This window comes from Conger conger, chromosome 5, assembly GCF_963514075.1.
Source record: "Conger conger chromosome 5, fConCon1.1, whole genome shotgun sequence".
Lineage (NCBI taxonomy): Eukaryota > Metazoa > Chordata > Actinopteri > Anguilliformes > Congridae > Conger > Conger conger.
In genome coordinates, this window is record NC_083764.1 from 36602235 (window position 1) to 36622751 (window position 20517).

The 20517-nt window shown below is 40.6% G+C and overlaps 1 protein-coding gene across 1 annotated transcript in view; it reads right to left on the reverse strand.

The window, feature by feature from the left end:
* Nucleotides 1-1765: 1765 nt before the first annotated feature.
* Nucleotides 1766-20517, reverse strand: part of LOC133128615 (WD repeat-containing protein 26) — a 37619-nt gene continuing 18867 nt past the window's right edge. The window contains exons 6-14 of the mRNA XM_061242280.1: nt 17244-17400; nt 16155-16293; nt 11270-11410; nt 9158-9277; nt 7801-7946; nt 7549-7627; nt 7035-7164; nt 3402-3596; nt 1766-3026 (exon numbers count right to left, since the gene is read on the reverse strand). Coding sequence (XP_061098264.1) covers nt 3001-3026; nt 3402-3596; nt 7035-7164; nt 7549-7627; nt 7801-7946; nt 9158-9277; nt 11270-11410; nt 16155-16293; nt 17244-17400 — 1133 coding nt within the window. The 3' untranslated portion in view covers nt 1766-3000. The remainder of the gene's footprint in view (nt 3027-3401; nt 3597-7034; nt 7165-7548; nt 7628-7800; nt 7947-9157; nt 9278-11269; nt 11411-16154; nt 16294-17243; nt 17401-20517) is intronic.

A 20517-nucleotide genomic window follows, 5' to 3' on the forward strand; every position in this document is an offset into this window, starting at 1 on the left:
GTACCATTCAACTCTGAGATGCTGTAATGAATACAGGCCCTTCAGTCCACAACTTGATCCAGGCCTCAGCTATCGAAGGGTTGGCTCAAACTTTATTCACCCATGAATTCTCCATGACAACACATTTTCTAATTATTTATTTGATAATCCCCATGGTACTTGGATCACTAGTCAAGAGAATATCCCAGCTGTGAAACAGCCCACGGTACCGGAAGGCACTGCCTGCCAATTTCCCCCTCCCCCTCCACGGCAGAGTCCGCTCCACTCCCCACCAGATGCCACATCGGGCCACGGTTTTCTTTAAAACCCTGAATTCTTTATTGAAAATATGCATACATAACACTTCTCCTACACAACATTACAAAACAGTACAATCACTTCTGTAATAACACATTTAATGCAAACATATCCTGGGAACCCTGGCTGCTGCTGGCCATTTTCTTGTCCCCGTTGGTCTCACCTGGGGCACCCGCTCTGGCTTTACAGCATATTCACCAAATAATACAAACTTTCAAAGGATGATAATAAAAAAATATATATATACACGTGCTGCATACAAATGTAGAGCCTCTCTCCACCCGAGTGTCCACTCCGTGTGGGATTCAGCCTGTATATGGACACTGAAAGAGGGTTGCTCAGTTACGCCGGGGGATGGGGGCACTCTAGCTAGTAAAGCTCACTTTGTGCAGGGGAGACATGGGAACAGAGAAGTCAGCTGTGAAGCGTGGGCCATCTCATCTCAGCCTTTGAACGACAGTGGACAGAGCCATGTCAGGGTGAGGAATATTGCTTTCGCGTGTACAGCCACAGCTGTCAGTGTACGGAGGGACACGACACTGTGTCTCTCTTTAACAACTGATGTGCTATGTTGTCCATCATTTTGACAACATTGCTCTTCGACCATATTAAAACATTTCAATTTTGTGGGGTGCACATTTATATTACATGTGTAAGTGGTAGGTAAGGTAAAATTAATACAAAAAAAATATATAATAAGGAGACCCATTGGCAGGTTATAGTTTAATATGATAATACAGGGGAAAGGTCAAACAAAACCAGAAAAAAATGATATAATGTGAACAAAAGTAACAAAAATTCCAGAAAACAGACAGAAAAGCAGTCTTTTTAAACATTTAATATCAGTCCATAGCAAATAGTTATAACATACTGGGAAAAAAAACAAGAGCAAAAGCTTTTATAAGGTACTGCCACCACTGCTGTAGTGAGCTGGATGGAGGGGGACAGAAGAGGTATGAGAACTTTGTAGCTTGAGTCATGGATTTAAGCCCACAACTGAATTCCTTTCCAATCATTTGAGGGCTTGAAATAACTCAGATTCTGTTAAAATTCTTGCAGTTTAAAATTGTTGAAACGATTAAAGTGAGGCAAAAAAAATAAAGAATAATGGCATGATCACCTACTGGTGAGAACAATGCTGCACAGACACATGGAAACATACACACAATATGCACAAATACTCACACACCGCATCCACACACGTGCATATACACATCACATAGATGTACACACCACATGCACGTGCACGGAACACGCTTAGACGCCACACATACACAATGACTGACAGAGGAATGACAAGTGCTGTGCACAAATATAACCCCACTGTGGCAAATCTATACCTCAAATTCAAAAAGCATGTCTTCAAAATGCAACCACAAACTAGGAAAACTAGTTACCTCATCTCAAGACCCACTTCCAGTAGACCCTGCCACTTCTCCACACCCACCCACCCCCACCTCCCCCCACCCCCAAAAAACAAAACAAAACACAAACACACGCACAACCTGCTGATAATGGACCCCTACACTTCCTGCCCCCCACCCCGTACTTTCCACACCAGAAGAGGTGTGACCGATGTGACCACCATGAGTCATGCTGCAAAGGGAGGGAGGAGGGTGAAGGGATGGCAGAAGTTTTCATTCAGACAAAAAAGGAAGGAAATTAGCTTTCCTATCTGAGAAAAATAATTATTTCTGAAGCACTCCATGGCCACTACAACAGCCCTCTAATTCAACTGTTAAATAATAACAATAATGTTAGAATTATTATAAAAAAAATCCAAACAAGCATCTTTGTTTGTGTGGGTTTTGCCACTATTCAACGCAATTATATAGTACGAAGCAAGAAAAAGGAAAGAAATGCGAGAAGCCCCCATCCCCTCCTCCCAAAAAAAAAAAAGAAAAAAAAGAAAAAAGAAGTAAACTCATCATCACCCCCAACAAACACAGGTGATATAACAAACCCCCGAGTCCAAATATGGGCTGCAGGGAAATGATGGGGGGTCCAGAGGGGGTTTGTGGGAAGACGTCTCCAGGATGTGGTAGGGGATGGCTGCGGACAACAGAAGCATAAGGGAAGGTGTGTGTCTGTCTGTCGGTCTGTCCCTTTGTGTGGGTGTGTGTCTGTGTGTTTCTGTCTGCATTTGTGTCCGTTTGTCTGTGCATGTGTATGTGTCTGTCTGGGTATAACTGTGTGTATCAGTCTGAGTTCGTATGTCTTGGTCTGTGCATGTGTCCGTGTCTGCGATTGTGTTTGTATGCATGTATGTCTCTCTGTACGTGTGTCTGTCTGCCTGCATTTGTATGTGTCGGACTCTGCATGTGTCTGTGTGTATGCATATGTGTCTGCATTTGGGCACATGTGAGACTGCGGTTTGTGGAAGGAGTGAGGACGCAGCCTGGAGCCGGGTGTTTTTGGGGCCTCTCGGTGCAGCCACAGCAGGGGAGGTGGAAACCAGGCAGGAGGTCAGCCCAGGTTAGAGTGGATCAGTGGTGGGTCTCTTTGTTCTTTTTTTGTTTTGTTTCAGTTAAGTCCAGAGATTCATCTGCATTTCACTGTAACACCGATCTCCACAGCCAACCTCCACAGCCAGGGTAAAAATGTAACTAATTATTTTCCTTCTTTCTTTTTATATTCATTCTTTTTTATATCTTTTATATTTTGTCGTTTTATTTAGAGAAGTCTTCCGCTCCAAAATCACCATCAACTATCCATGCTACAGCAGTTTTCTGGGGAGAGACAAGAGAGGATCAGAGACCAAGAGCAAACATAAATATTTCTCTACTCCCTCTACTTGCGCTGATGTTCCCCCCTGTCTAAGCATCCACAGTGAGAAAGAGAAACCCTCTAAAGATCTGCAAAAAACACCAGCATTAAGGTCTGGAGTGATTTGGCGCTACACCGTAACAAAAAAATCCAAAATTGAGGCGATTTAGAGCTTCCCTCCAAACACCATATCATTAGCATGGTGCTGTTGTGGTGGCCTGCTGCTTCAGGGCCTCAAGTGTGGGGTGCAATCCTCCTTATTGGCCCCAGGTGTTTTTCGCCTAACATCCACTCATAGGGCAGCCCGTTTGCTGTGTTAGGTTAAGCGGTTGATTTACCGTTGAGCCCCTCCAGATCCTGTGTGTCCAGGAAGGGGGCGGGGCCCCAAACCCTGACGGTACCATCGTCCGAGGCGCTGGCCATGAGGCCCGGCAGTGCTGGGTTCCAGCTCACACAGTTGACGGTGCGCGTGTGTCCGGTTAGTTCGGCGATAGGCAGCTCGCTGCGCTTGTGCCAGATGTATACTTTATGATCTGCAGCAGGAAAGGGGTGGAAACACCATTGACACATGTATGTATACGACAAAACACCGCTGAAACACTTCCGGGGGTCTCTCTACGAGGAGAAACACCACCGTCCCATTTTCTTTAAAAACTCGGGATATCCCAATGTAGTCTCCTGATTCGAGTGCAGGAACATTGAGTATCGGCCTACACTGATCTGATACTGATATTTTTAGTTGTCAGTCCATGTTCAAGATTTGAGAGGGTTCTGCGTTTTAAAATGAATGAAATTAAAAAAACACCGATTGCACCAACTGGGTGTAGTGTGACATCTGGGTACAAATAACACCCACCCTGTAGTAGGCGTAGTAAGCAAAACCTTCAGACCATTCTTGTAGGTAATGCTCTCAGCAAAAATAAAAATATTGTTGAGCTATGTTTTGAATTAATTGACAAGGTCAGAACCTCAGATGATGTCTCGGACTGGAACGGTGAACTGTCTACAGCATATAGCAGCACAAATATTTTATGTAGAATACTTTAGGGGAAACAATTAATGAATCAAGCAGTAGCACAGTCTAGCTGGTGCGACTGGCCTCTGGTTCTTGACTACAGCTCCTTGTTAGCTAACTCGATGCAAAAATTCCAATTATTTTGACGTACTGGTTCATGTGACTCATAACCAAGATAAGCTTAAATAAATAATATAAAGAAAATAAATAATTATATATTAAGGGATATATTTCACTTTGGTAGAACATAAGCAATTGAGTGGAGCGTACCCCATTGTAGTTGCAAAGTGTGAATACTAGCAACACATGTGAATATCAGCAAAATATGATTCATGGGACAAGGAATTAATACACAAATATAAAATATTTGAAATTCTTGCGTGACTAATAGGCCTGTAAAAAATAAATGCCCTGTGTAGGCCTACATCATACCAAAAAGATATAAAACTTGGAATTGTTATAGTATTAGTATAAGTATTATCAGAATTTTTTTAATCAATTTATAGGCAACCTATCCCTGAAAACATCTGATGAGCTCACAAAAGGTCAAGAGAAAAAATCCATTGTTGTACTACCCTCACAGTAGTTTGTGATTTTAGACTTAATTTCGGCAAGGTCACTAAAATGAATGGGAGTTAATTTGGAGAACTGGGAGGAATAGTGATGCTATGACGTTCCACAAAATCAATTCTGTTATACCAAATGAAATGCAGTCCCCTCAAAAAGTATTGGAACAGCAAGGTCAATTCCTTTGTTTTTGCTATACACTGAAGGCGATTGATTTTTGAGGTCAAAAGATAAGTTGACAGATCAAAATTTCAGCTTTTATTTCCTGGTATTTTTCTTATCTAGATTGGTTAAACAACCTAGAACACATCACCTTTTGTATCAGACCACCCAATCTTTCGGTGAGCAAAAGTATTAGAACATGTGATTGACAGGTGTTTCTTGTTGCCCAGATGTGCCCTGTTAGATTGATTGGTTAAACAATAAAGTTATGAATGGCCACTCTTGGTTTTAGGCTTGGGGTTTGCATGCAAATATGTATTAGAAAAAATAAACCAACATGAAGACCAGAGAGTTGTCTTTGAGAGAAAAGCAAGACATTTTGAAGCTTAGAAAAGAGAGGAAATCAACCAGAGCTTGGGGATAGCTTGTACAACAACTTGGAATGTCCTGAAAAAAAAAAGAAACTGCTGGTGTACTGAGCAACGGATATGAAACAGCTCAACCAAGGAAAACAACAGCAGTTGATGACAGAAACATTGTGAGAGCTGTGAAGAAACATCAGTCAGTGACAATAGTCAGTCACAAACAATCTCCACAGGGCAAGGGTGAAGGTACCTCAATTAACTGTTCGAAAGAAGACTTCAGAGAGCAACAGTATAGAGGCTATACCAAATGCAAACCAAGATTTGAGACCCACTCATCAGTAGTAAGAATCGGAAGGTGAGATTACAATTTGCAAAGAAGTACAGAGATGGGCCACAAAAGTTCTGGAACAAAGTTTTATGGACAGATGAGACCAATATTAACCACTTTGGATAAAGGCGCTATATAAAATGCCAACCACTACCAAAGTGATGGAAAGGCCAAAGTGTGGAGAGGTCTGCTCATGATCCAAAACATTCAAGCTCATCTGTGAAGCACAGAGAAAGAAGTGTCATGGCTTGGGCTTGCATGCCTGCTTCTGGAGTGAGCTCACTAATCTTTAGTGATGATGTAACTCATGATGGTAGCAAGAGGATGAATTCAATGAAGTCGATGAAGTCGACAAAAACATTCTGTCTGCCAAGGAGAAATGCATCCAAACTAATTGGGAGGAACTTGGAGCAAGACAATGACCCAAAACACACCGCCAAAAGAACAAAGGACTTCATTAGGGAGAGAAAGTGGAAGGTCTGGCCAAGTCAATCACCGAGCCTATTTGAGCATGCATTTCACTTAACTTCACTTCCTGAAGAGAAGATTGAATGGAAAAAACCCCCCAAAACAAACAACAACTGAAAGAGGCTGCAGTAAAAGCCTGGAAAAGCATCATAAAAGAAGACTAGTTTAGTGATGCCAATGGGTCACAGACTTGATGCAGTTATTGCAAGCAAGCGATATGCTACAAAATATTAAGCTTATTTATTTAAATACTCTGTTCTCATTCTTTTTGCTCACCTAAAAATTGGGTGGTCTGATACCAAAGGTGCCATGTTCTAAGTAGTTAAACACATCTAAACAAAGGAATTGGCCACGCTGTTCCAATACTTTTGGAGGGGACTGTATATCCACGTAACAAATTCGGTTATCCTCTTATTGTTTGCTGTCACTTTATTGAAATGTTTCCCATCTTTTAAAAATATTATCCTAGTATTTTCTGCCTAGCTGCATTCTTGTTTTGGGGCAACTGCATCAGAGTGGTGTTTCTTCAGACGCCTTACCAAATTTGTTGCGTTAAGAAGCGGTGCTTATGCTGCCACTTGAAATACTGGCATTGCCAATGTTTCAAGTGGCCGTATGGCTGCTTTCAGATTCCACTTTGTAAAGGTTCCATACAGCAGACACCGTAACAGATGGCAACTTGTTCCATAAACAACAGCCTCATTCCTTGTGGTAGTGAATGGATAGTGCTTGTTTACGAGTGACACGGCATTCAGACAAGTTTTGTAAGATTAAGTGTTGTAGTGCAGTCCCAAGTGTGTCCCAAGCTGATGTCCGATCCTTAAAATATGGTGGGAGCAGATACCAATCCATGGACCAGATTGGGCCATCCCTATTAAAAACATCCCTGACATATGCCCATTCTTCAAGACAGAATGTGTGGGGATTTAAGACAGCTGCAGTGAGAAATGGTCTTAGGCTGGGGGAATAGGCGGGCATTTAGGACAACTGGTGTGAGACTGTTAGGCTGGAGGAATATGTTAAGAAAGCTGTAGTGATAAATAGTGAAGCTGGGGGATGCCCTTGCCTTCGCTCCCGCTGGCGATGAAGTCTTCGTTATGGCCACCAAAGCACGAGTGGATGGTGTAGAAGCCCTGGGTGACGCCCTGGTACTTTCTTACCAGCACACGGTCCTGCAGGTCCCATAGATGCACTCCCTGCAGGCCAGGAGAGGTCAGTGCAACCGTTTACAAACAGCACCCTATTCCTACCAACAGGGGTCAGTGGACTACACACAGAGAACACCATAAACACCTCACCATAAACTCACTTTTCAGGCTCATAACCATATGGTACTGAAAGCACTGACCAGGTTGACACCAATATGTGATTAGCCCAATCTCCAGGAAAGTTCTATACTAATAAACAAATGTTGAGTTGCTCCTGATAAATTATTATCTTGTCTAAGTTGAAACTCCAACAGTAGGCATCGATTCAAAGTAGATTCAATGTTTGCAAGAATGCCCAATAAAGAGAATTGAATGACTTTTTTAGCAGAAGCCTCAAAAACTTTGCTTTGCATAAGTAGAAGCATAGCTTACCTGAGTTGCTACATTTAACAAAGCTAATCTTCCATTCTTTGAAACCGTGAAAGACATGATAGGATGATCCTCTTGCACTCTGCAGAAAACACAAAAATACAATATTTTTCTCATTTACCCATTTTGGTGTATTTCGGCTGCAACAGTCCGTTTCAGGTTGTTTTAGACTGTTTTAAACTAGTCCGTTTCAGGTTGATTTAGACTGTTTTAAACTAGTCCGTTTCAGTCGTGGATTGGAACTGAGGAACCTACATGTTTCTGTCAGTCAGGTCCTCAAAGTTGTATCCACGGATACGCTGGTGTGTATCCGATGCCAGCACTGTTCTGCCATCACCCAGGCACCATAGACACTGAACCCGCACACCCTCCCAAGAGTCCAGCAGGTTGCCATCCAGATCCTGCAAAACACAGATGTCATCTCTCTCTCACACACACACACACACACACACAAAACACACACTGAGTACATATACAATACCATTCAAAAGTTTGGAATCACTGAGAAATGATGTTTTTGAAAGCAAATGCTATTCAGTAGCACCAAATTGATAAAAAATGAAATACAGCAAAGACATTGATTGACTGACAAATTACTATTACACTTTGAAATGAATCAGCAAAGCAGGACAAAATAACCTCATTTACATATTTATTTTGGTCCAAGAGTATTGAAATTGTAGATAACCTTGTTTGTAAGTTTCCCAATAAGAGAACCGTACTGTTGAAGCGGATTATCTGTGTCATTAGGTAGGGTGGGGGGTCCAATCTGAGGGCCCCTGTCTCCTGAATGGTTGGTCATTGGTCAATGATCAGTGCATCCCCAGCAAAAACAATTTGAGGAAGAAACAAATAGGCAGGAGTACTGCAACTGATGGACCAGCAAAATCGCCTGAAGTAAATCCTATTCAGTTTCTGTGGGAACAGCTTGACTGTGAGGTCCATGAGAAGGTCCCTACATTGCACCTATAGCAAGGCCTACAGGAAGTCTTGGATGAAACTTAAATCTGAATATCGCAAGCACTAGATTGCTTGAATGTCTGCAAAGCTGTTTTTGCTGCACATGCATTATTCTTTGATGAACAGGAAGTCTGAAGAATAGAACACTCAATTGAAATAGAAATCGTTTGATATGCATTTCAATGTCTGAATTGTATTTTCTGATCAATTTCATGCAAAAACATCAAAGGATTCTCTGTATTCCCAAACTTTTGAATGGTAGTCTACAGTGGTTTAGGGCTTCATTTTACTAAACAAAACTCTTTTGTTGAAAGCGGACAATTTTGTTCTTCAAACTGTCGCCCCCATCTCACAGCCACAGGTGGACCATCTTTTCAGAACAGCCGGACGGTGGTACAGTAGGTAGGTCTTGTTAGATAGTTTTTTTTTCCTCACAATTCACATTTCCTTCTTTCACTCTCTCACGCATACACATAACCACACAAGCCCTCTGCCTCACACGAATACAGAACAGCTCCCTCCCTTACACAAAACATAATGTTGTGTAATTCTTGGGAACCAGATAGTCTTTTCTCAATGACACTTCCTGGTTAAACAAAGGATAAAAATGTGAGCTCTAAAAGCACAGATAAGCATCTCCTGCAGTACTTACACACTGGTAGAACTGGCCCCTCTGACCCCCTGTGACGAAACGTTTGGCATCTGGGTTCCAAGCCACGCTGGTCAGGCTGTCTTCGTGAGACTGACTCATCTTTGTCCGCAGCTCCCCTGTCTGGCCACCAGGGAGACACATACACAATACTGAATGGGCTTACTGCCATCACATACCCATAATTATACCTTTAACTCAATAGCTGACAGTGTTTGCCAAAGGGGCATTACAAAAAGTGAGGAAGAAAAGGCAATGGTATGTGATGTACAAGAACATCTGAAATCTGAATAACATGCTTCTTGCAAAACAACATTCATGAATCAAATCACTGGAATTTATAAGAAAATGCTTAGGGTAGGTGGCTAGATAATTCCATACACTACGTAAAATGTAGAATTATAAAAGTATAATTATTTACTACTTTTAAAATATACTTTTTTATACTACTACTATAGGGTTTATTGGTGAGTTTGTGGTTTAAAGCAAGAAAATGCACTTCCAAAAGCAGCATGTACAGCGATGTTCTTTGCAATTTGATTTAGCCTATTTGCTATGCCAATCATACTCTTAAATAGTAGATTACAATCTTCAGTCACAAAATTATATTATTTAATATCCTAAGAACAGCAACAGATTTAGCCAGAATTCTTTTGATTTTGAGCATCTTCAAGGAATATTATCTTATGAAAAAATTGCTAAAACCAAGAGTAGACATTCAGAACTATCAATCGTGTAACCAATCAATCGAACAGGCCACATTTGGCTAACAAGAAACACCTGTCAGACACATGTTCCTTTGCACTTTGTACCTAAAGTTTGGGTGGTCTGACACAAAAGGTGATGTTTTAAGTCGTTTAAAAAAAAATCTAGAAAATAAAATAAAAATGAAATAAAAGCTAAAATTCGAAATGCATGTATATCTTTTGACCTCAAACGGAGCTTGTCTTCAGTGTATAGCAAAAACAAAGGAATTGACCTTGCTGCTCCAATACCTTTGGAGGGGACTGCATGTCCACTTTCTACTGTTGCTTTTAGGAAAAAAGAAGGGTCTGAAAAGTCACTTTATAGTGGTTTCGTGTTTCATTTGGCGGTTTGCCTCTGTGGTAAGAACGTTGCCAGCCAGGAAAAAATAAGGTTCCAACAGTAGGGGCAATTACACGGCATTTCTGCCTGTAACAGGCAGCGAAGTCATTTGTAGCAAGATTGCCCATAATCCATAGTGGTTTTGGGTTTGCTTTTTACACAACCACCATCAGGTGGCAAATGTGAGGGTATAGGGTACATCTTCCACCGCATCATTTAACCTCGTTAGCACTGGCATCTCTCTCTATATAACTTATAAAGATTGAAATCAATCCTATAGTGGCACTTTTGCTGTTTATGGATGGTGCGACAGAAATTTCCGGTGCCGTTGACCGTAATCGAATGCTTTTGTTTTTATCGTTCTCCTGACCAAGAAGCCTACTGTTAAAAAACTATTGTATTGTATGGGTTAGTGCTATTGTGCTATTGGCTTATGCTAGCTACATTACATTACGTGGCATTTAGCAGACGCTCTTATCCAGAGCGACGTACAACAAAGTGCAAATTAAACAGAACAAGTGCAAAGTGGACCTGATACATTATATTAACCTCATATGGGACCAATAAAGGCCAACAACACATTAGCACTTACTTCTTGTGCGTTTACTACTGTGAAGTAAAAAAAGTGGATAAACACATTTTTCTGTGAGAAATGTAGAACTCTAAATGATTTTGCAGAGCTAACTCAGTAATCCTACTTCATGATATACCCCCTGAAAAACTGGTTAGCACAACTGTCATTATAGTGAAACTGGTCCGATTCAGCTAAAATATAATGAATTAAATTTGGCCTCACTCCATTTCATAAACGTGAACCACAAATCAAGCATTGAATCATCTCAGATAACTGTGGGGGGAAAAAAACCTCCCGCTGGCAGATCTCCTAAATCAGAAGCACCAAATGGAGCAGGAAACCACTGTATATGGGGAAAAGGTTGCTTCAGCTGGCATCCCTGCACAGATCTGGGTGCAAGTCTTCTCATAGTTACCTGCACCCCAGCTGGGTGCAAGTGTGCGCATAAACGCTACCTGTACATTCCACAGCCACAGTTCTGAGCAGTCGTCTGGGCCACAGGCGATCAGGTAAGTGTCATCAGGGCTCCAGGCCAAATATGAGACCCCATAGGCATGTCCTTCCAGAGTCTTCAGCAACTTCAGCTGGTGAGTCTCCTGCAGACATACAAATTACTTGAGACTAACAGCCAAAATGACAGGATTAAAAAATATAATGCATCCACTTAAATGCAAAAGAAATGGGACAGTGGGGGAGCCGCAGTAGCGTATGGCTAAAGTAATGGAACTTGATGCAGGCATCAGTTCGTTGCAGTTGCACATCGAGGACTGGGGTTCGATTCCTGGTCCTGCCAAAGCTGAGTTTGGCTGGCTCACATGGAGCAGTGTAACCAAGGGCGGGGGGAGGACTAAGCAAGGTCGGGTTAGTGAGTTCGCCGCATACAAAAGCACCCTGGGGGCCTCGGAATCATGGTCACGAGCAGGACAACACTGCTTGGAGAAGGCGTGCCGTTCTCAGGATCACCGGATTCATCTGGGCTGACGAGAGACAGGGTGTATCCCTAGCTAACACATTGGCAACTGGAACAGATAGGGTACAATAGGCTACTAAATTGGGAGGAAAATGGGACAAATCAGAAACAAAAATAAAAGAAAATTGGGACAGTGACACAATGTTGTTTTGGCTGTATACTCCCTGAAGTCACACCGGTCCATATTCAGGAAGTTTTTTTGTGCATTCAGCGGAATTTTTAATCAATATAGTCACAGCATGTACAGTTGAAAAGCGTTAAAAATTGTATAAACTAATTTTATAACGCCATTGCTTTAGTGACAACCTGTTCCTTATTTTGTAACACATGAGGTGGAAAACAAGCGAGGAGGACCTCTCCGCATTTTGGGAATCCACAAGCTACACAAATCAGGGTAATGTCAGTATCCTTTTTATGAGGATCCAGTGAACCAAATACATAATTGTTTAAAAATTCCTTAAAATGTCTCCGGAGGAATTATCATTTATCATTTTTGTCCATTTTACCCTTGCATAAACATGTACAAAAGTACATGTACATAGTTTCGTAGCGGCTCTCTGGTCACATAGCCTGTCAAAGACAAGCCTAAACACTAGCCTAAACAACACAACAATTTAAAAGTCATAACTATTTCATACAATAGGTATATTTCCTGAGAATTTGGGTTGATAATGGCTAGTTAGACAGCTTGATCACACAAATCTCACTTCTAGCGTAGCCTATATTCTTTTGGTGAACAGAGCTGCGTTTCTCATATTTGTATTAATTACTTTACTATCATTAGAGCAAGCATATAAAATTAAAGCCGCTTTTTAATCAGCCTATTCTAAACTGATTTAAAAGCAATTGATCGCTCCCAACTGTCAACAGTGAATGAAAGTTGTATTTTAGGAATAAACAAGTTAACTTGTTTTAATGAACTATATACAGTATCTTGTTATTTTTTATTCTTTTACTCAAGTTAGAGCAAGGGCATTTATTTTACTTCGATTTAAATGCAATTAATCGCTGTGAATGAAAATTGCTTCTGAATAAAGAAGTTCACTTTGTTTTAAAGGCTCAATACGTGAATTCGGACTTCTAACGGTCAAAGGAGGAATAGCAGCAACAAATACCTTCAAACCACAATGCCGTTATCCCTCCCCTTATTCTCCTTAAACTTGCTGATGTTGAAATGCCATTGGCTGTGGCAATTAAAACCAAGTTACAACCAATGAGCTTGAATTATTGTAGAGTCATACAATGTTTTGGTACAGAATGTTGGGCTGTATATTTTGAAACCAGAATTTAAGGACTATAAACACAGGCAGAGGGTGAGTCAACATGTCAGTGAGCCTTTTTCAGTGATAGGAATGGTCTTGTAACAATGTGTTAACACAAAAATATTACCTATTGTACCTTTAATGAATGATTAATTAACTATATATTGTGTTATTCTGGTAAATGATAGGTCTCCGTCTTGGCCTACAAGTTTTAATACAAGCTGAAAGCTTGTAGGCCAAGTACCACAAACACACTGAGGCTGTCTGAATCAGCAAACTATATGAAAATCCATGGAAATCGGGGTTTGTGCCGATTTTGGAGCACAAAAAAGCAGGGGAATGACCCCAACACACTGGTCACTGAGTGTATATACATTGTGTTTTTTTGGGGGGTTTATTATACTTTGATACCATCACGTTCCAGATTACGTAATAAAGAGGTCCTTTATAAAAATAAAAAAAATATTTAAAAAAAATAAAATAAAAATAATAATAATAATAATAATAATCATTCCTACAAGTTTTCCATGTTACATTACAATGTGATACATTTCAGCCTACTATGGTTATAACCACATATTTATGAAAATCAGTGGAGAAAGTACGCTGATACTGTCTGGGATGCAGTACTGGCAAAAGAAATTATGCCGGTTTAAAGTAAGATATTTTCATAATAACATGCAATAAATACATTATAATATCAATCTTAAATGTCATTTATAAAGTCATTTTGCTGCTAAAGCCATGAAAATAATGTGAATAATGAGTATGCCCATCATGATCATGTAGGCTTAGTTGAATCCACCTTATTTGGTTGCCGTACGCATTCGGATTTTCACAACGCTATCATCTTAGTAGCCTACCTGATTGTGAGCAGCAACACTGCCTTGGTTTGATACATTGTTTATTCATTCATTCAATTGCTGAAATATAGCAAAATGCAACATATAGACTGATATGGTTGATTGATTGATATAGGTTGATTGTTAAACATGTGGAATCTGAACTCAGGACAGTGGCATATTAGCTTTTTCTTCCTACGTGTTTTAGTTTCCGTGTTGGTGTAATGTATGGAAAAGGGTTGAGGAATGCATGTACCTGTTCAGATTGTATGTTTTGATGAAGTGCCTGTTAATGCTGTTTTTAGGAATTTGATTGTTGCGGTGATTTTCATGAAAGTTTTGAATGAAGTCGTTCATTTATTCAAATCATTGATTTGCTCTTTGAGATAGCTTATACAAGAGCATATATTATTTTTGATCATCAATTGCCTGATATCTTGTCTTTTAATCGATATGGCAAAGCGTGTTTCTTCAGGGTGCGATGGATGAGGTACAAGAGCGCATCGCAGTGCCCCACGCAGTCTATTAAAGGCAAGAGAACAAAGCCATCAAAACATTTACCACTAATGTTCTTTACACATAAAATGAATTCACTGCACTGCTTTTCCATAGGTTACACAGCGTATAGTATTCTACGGTCCCCCAAACAATGGTGTTACTACACTCTCTGAGTCAATGTTAGTGCAGGGATGTTTAAAATCCCCAACGATGTGCTAAGCAAAACTATCATGACGTCATATAACATGGGGGGGGGGGAGGAGCCACTACACAACAGTACTGGCGAGAATTTAAATCCACTTTAAATACACATAAATCACAGAGGGAGGTGAATACAAACATGATTCCCACAGCTGAAAGGGAGTTAACATTCTGGGGTTTTAGAGAGTTACGGGTAACCAACTTGATTTACAATGGCAGGTGTACAGGATATTTTCCATCCCCCGGCTAAATGACCGACTACAGACCTCTGTTTGGATGGCTACTTTTAGACATATACTGTATTAAAGTTTTGCTAATTAATTTCGTATCAAATGATGTTAAATCTCACCTGGCTGACTACTCATAAATCTGGTGAGCCCCGTAGGTATAGGGCATTCAGGGGTCTTTCGTCTAAATAAACAAAATAAAGGTCCAGTAACTCCGAAGCAGCTAGTACAGTCACATTTCCAGAGGCTGCACTTATGGAAAAGTACTTGATTATTCTTCAAGATGTTACTACCGTCAGTTTTATTTTTGGTTCGAACCATTTCCTTTGGCACAAGTAAACTGAGTGCAGCTCAGCACTGCTGCTTACAAGGAAAGAACTACCAGCATGATATAAACAATTTGCATTCAAAACTGTGAATGCTATAAAAGCAATGCATTCATATTTACAAATAATGATGTATAAACTCATATAAACTCTTCATATATATATATATATATATACACTCTGTAATAATCATCTTCTTTAGACCAAAAACCAAACCCAAGTATATCCTACCCCTATAAAGATGGAAGCTCATTAGAAACAATCTAAATATCTTAAATATCCTTCATCACACACAAAACCTTGATGTTTTCAGCACTTAGCAGATATTAGCAGATCACGAACACAGCATGAATCATTGGAACCTTAATTTTGACAAAAATTGTCTTTAGTTTTAGTCATTAGAATATTTTGTTTTTAGTCAACAAAAACCAAAGTAGTTTTACTGAAAATAAACTAACAGTTTTAGTCTAAGCCTACTGAAACATTTTATTATACACCATTATACACAGAAGCTACAACCATCACAATTTATACCAAAATACTATCATTACAAATAATATAAAAAGACTGGAATATGCACTATAATAATAATAAAATAATAATAATAATAATAATATAAAGATTTAAAAGATACTTTTGCAGAAAATCTTCAATGAAATCTACAAAGCCTTAAACAAACAACAAACACATTGCAGCTTCAAAATGGCTTGTGCCAGACATACAAGTCACAAGATGCATAACATGCAAGTTACATTTCAATCAATACATATCATGCCCAACCACCAAGCAAAAGACGAACTACAGCATTCTTATCGGTCCATACAGTAAGTCTATCTTAATGTCTAGGTTATGTATTCCGCCTACAGTACCTACAGAAAAGGTCAACGTATAAAAACAAATTTCTAAAAGTGTGAGGTCAGCAAGTGAGTAATTTCTGATTGAATGCTCTCTGAGCATCAGTCCAGTATAGTGGAACAGACCTTTAGAAAGCTGAAATATGGTATGCAAACTTACCGGGTCTACCTGCCATATAATAACCGTGGTATCTTTAGATCCTGTTGCCAGTTTTGTGCCGTCGTTAGAGAATTTGCAGAACCAAACTTCATTGCAGTGCTCTGTTAAGATCTGTTGGGTATAACAAGGGAACTGTTTCCTGTAAGGGTAGAAGAAAACGTATGAGACTAAGGACGAGAGGATAACACCCAAAGCTTGAAAATCCAAAAAAGTTGATTGCAACATTTCATCCACACAGATTTAAGTCAAAATTTCTGAATTGGTTTTATTAGACAGTACACCCATCTGTTATCTATCTGATCCAGTGAACAGGTCATATCCAACTATTTATACATGACAAGCTGAGAATACATTATCAGGTCAGGCCATCACTATCATCTTTACCACCCCTGACAGTAGAGATGCAAGATGCATGTGACTGAGAGGGAGTATGAGAAAGCACAGACAGGAGGAAGATGAATAAGAGGAGGAAGAGGAAGGTGGCAATATTTTTTTCTGAAAAGGGCACCCTAGTACTTGGCTTTATTCTCTCCTGTTGTCTGCTATTAAGGCTCATTTATACTCCCTATATGTATGGAAATAGATACGCCCATTTCTAACGTTGTAACCGTCACTGGCCATATACTTCCATGCGTCCTTCAAGTTGGATGTTAAGCAATACATCCACTAGAGGGCAGCATCAAAAGCTTCCAACTGACAACAACAAACATGCCGATGGTGGAGGAGGTCATATTAATGTACCTCTTAGGAAAGATGCAAAAGCGGAGGCAGCTTTGCTGACAGATAATTCTTTTCAGTAATATTAGTGAACTTCTGCCATTCGTTATTCCTATGGTCGTGTAATCATCTTGAACTATTGGTTATACTTGCACCACGATTTCCGGTGGTACTGCACCGTTTGGTCAGAGTACAGACAGAAGGCTCCGTCGATATCGGCATACATATCTAACGTTGAGCATAAATGAGCCTTTAGAATGCAAAAGCTCTTGATGTGTGCCCTTATGACAAAGGCAAGCCCACTGTGTTTGGTTGAGACATTTAAAGTGTTTAAAAACGAGGGGGCAGTGGAAAATGGAGACAAGGGTGTACCGGCTGCAGACGTGGTCAAGGAGAAGGGACACAGAGTCCAGGCTGCTGTCCAGCTTGGTGTTGTGGTAGAGGCAGCGGTCTCTCTGCAGCTCCACAGCCTGCCGCAGCAGGGTCTGTAACCGGCGGGGGGGTAACATGACGGAGGGGGGCAGGTACGCTGCGGACACAGAAACCAGTCTTTCAGAGACGTTAAACCCCAGGTCCTGATTCACTGCGGTCGCCGCAGATTCTGCGGCAGTCAACGTAGCACAAACAGTCGAGCGAGGGTCATCCCTGGTGTCCTGGCAAACCTCCCAACCTGGCTCTCACAGTCTGGACTCGTAATAATCCCTGGTTTAACTGGCTTAATTATTCACTCTCTCTCCACTTCAGTTTATGTCTGGCAAGCTTCACGGTGCAATCACAGTTCGATAATTGCAGACATTGGGTGCATCTTGGGGTCCCCTAGGGGTTTTCCCTTATGGAAAAAGAACCATAAGACACCACCGCTATATCAACAAATTCTTTGGATGGGTTGCACAAAGAAAGCCCTTACTGAGCACAAGAAACAAAACCATGTGTCAGGAGTTTGCCAAACCTCATTAGAATGATGACCAAAAGAGAGTGCTATGGTCAGTTGAGAACGAAACCAAAGATTTTGGCCAAACACACCATTATATGTTTGGCAGCAAAAGAGGAATACAGTGGGGCAAAAAAGTATTTAGTCAGCCACCAATTGTGCAAGTTCTCCCACTTAAAAAGATGAGAGGCCTGTAATTTTCATCATAGGTATACCTCGACTATGAGAGACAAAATGAGAAAAAAAAAATTCCAGAAAATCACATTTTTAAAGAATTTATTTGCTAATTATGGTGGAAAATAAGTATTTGGTCAATAAAAAAAGTTCATCTCAATACTTTGTTATATACCCTTTGTTGGCAATGACAGAGGTCAAACGTTTTCTGTAAGTCTTCACAAGGTTTTCACACACTGTTGCTGGTATTTTGGCCCATTCCTCCATGCAGATCTCCTCTAGAGCAGTGATGTTTTGGGGCTGTCGCTGGGCAACACGGACTTTCAACTCCCTCCAAAGATTTTCTATGGGGTTGAGATCTGGAGACTAGCTAGGCCACTCCAGGACCTTGAAATGCTTCTTACGAAGCCACTCCTTCTTTGCCCGGGCGGTGTGTTTGGGATCATTGTCATGCTGAAAGACCCAGCCACGTTTCATCTTCAATGCCCTTGCTGATGGAAGGAGGTTTTCACTCAAAATCTCACGATACATGGCCCCATTCATTCTTTCCTTTACACGGATCAGTCGTCCTGGTCCCTTTGCAGAAAAACAGCCCCAAAGCATGATGTTTCCACCCCCATGCTTCACAGTAGGTATGGTGTTCTTTGGATGCAACTCAGCATTCTTTCTCCTCCAAACACGACAAGTTGAGTTTTTACCAAAAAGTTCTATTTTGGTTTCATCTGACCATATGACATTCTCCCAATCCTCTTCTGGATCATCCAAATGCTCTCTAGCAAACTTCAGACGGGCCTGGACATGTACTGGCTTAAGCAAAGGGACACGTCTGGCACTGCAGGATTTGAGTCCCTGGCGGCGTAGTGTGTTACTGATGGTAGCCTTTGTTACTTTGGTCCCAGCTCTCTGCAGGTCATTCACTAGGTCCCCCCGTGTGGTTCTGGGATTTTTGCTCACCGTTCTTGTGATCATTTTGACCCCACGGGGTGAGATCTTGCGTGGAGCCCCAGATCGAGGGAGATTATCAGTGGTCTTGTATGTCTTCCATTTTCTAATAATTGCTCCCACAGTTGATTTCTTCACACCAAGCTGCTTACCTATTGCAGATTCAGGCTTCCCAGCCTGGTGCAGGTCTACAATTTTGTTTCTGGTGTCCTTTGACAGCTCTTTGGTCTTGGCCATAGTGGAGTTTGGAGTGTGACTGTTTGAGGCTGTGGACGGGTGTCTTTTATACTGATAACGAGTTCAAACAGGTGCCATTAATACAGGTAACGAGTGGAGGACAGAGGAGCCGCTTCAAGAAGAAGTTACAGGTCTGTGAGAGCCAGAAATCTTGCTTGTTTGTAGGTGACCAAATACTTATTTTACCGAGGAATTTACCAATTAATTCATTAAAAATCCTACAATGTGATTTCCTGGATTCTTTAAAATAGTTGAAGTGTACCTATGATGAAAATTACAGGCCTCTCTCATCTTTTTAAGTGGGAGAACTTGCACAATTGGTGGCTGACTAAATACCTTTTTGCCCCACTGTACATAAAAGTACCTAGTGACAAATATGGAGGTGGATTATTAATGTTTTAGGGATGTTTTGCTGCCAGCGGTACTAGTTAAGATCAATGGGATAATGAATTCCACAAAGTACCAGAAAAGCTTGGTGGAAAACCTAGTTGCCTTTGCTAAGAGTCTGAGACTTGGTCGTAGGTGGATTTTCAGGACAATGACCCCAAACATACATATAAGTCCACACAGAAATGGTTAAATAAAAAAACCCCGTTCTGCTGTAACCATCTCCATTTCTGGACTCAAATCCCATCAGAAACTTGTGGTCTGAACTGAGGAGGGTAGTCCATAAGCGATATCAATGATCTTGGAAAGTTCTGCATGGAGGAAGTCAAAAAACCCTCCAAATGAAATGTTGCCTAACCTAATCAGAAATGATAGGAAAAGCCTTTGCCAGGGGTCCTTGCATGAAGCATTAAACCGGGGTGTTTCTTTGGGGGAAATAGGCTACATTTTCTTGATTTCTCTTGAATCCATTGAATCATTAATAAAGCACACTACTTTAAACATGTTGGAAAAGAAAACGGTATTCATTTTTAGTTTAGTGTTTTTTGTGCATATGTATCAAGGTTGCCAGTAATTATGGAGCCCACTGTATATGCACAAACTTTTGAATGAATGCGGTTTACTTTCTTTTTTGTGTTGCATGAACCATCACTCAATTCATGCCAGGCAGCTCGTCATGAAAGTTTCATTGTGCATCAATTAATTGCTGGAATGATGTGTCAATTATATAGCCATTATATAAAAACAAGTTAGTAAGTAGGTTCTCCTAGTATGCATTAAGTATTCTAGCTAGATAATTAATGTGTAGGAAAGTGAATGTGCTTGTTTAATACCTCCTGGTTATGTCACAGGGCTATAAGTGCCACCAATTTGAAAGGTAGCTCCAGAACTGTGCAGTATGAGCTCTTTAGGCTTGCTCTATATGAGCAAGCAGTTTTATAAAATGTTATCAAAATAAAAAATAAACAAAAAATT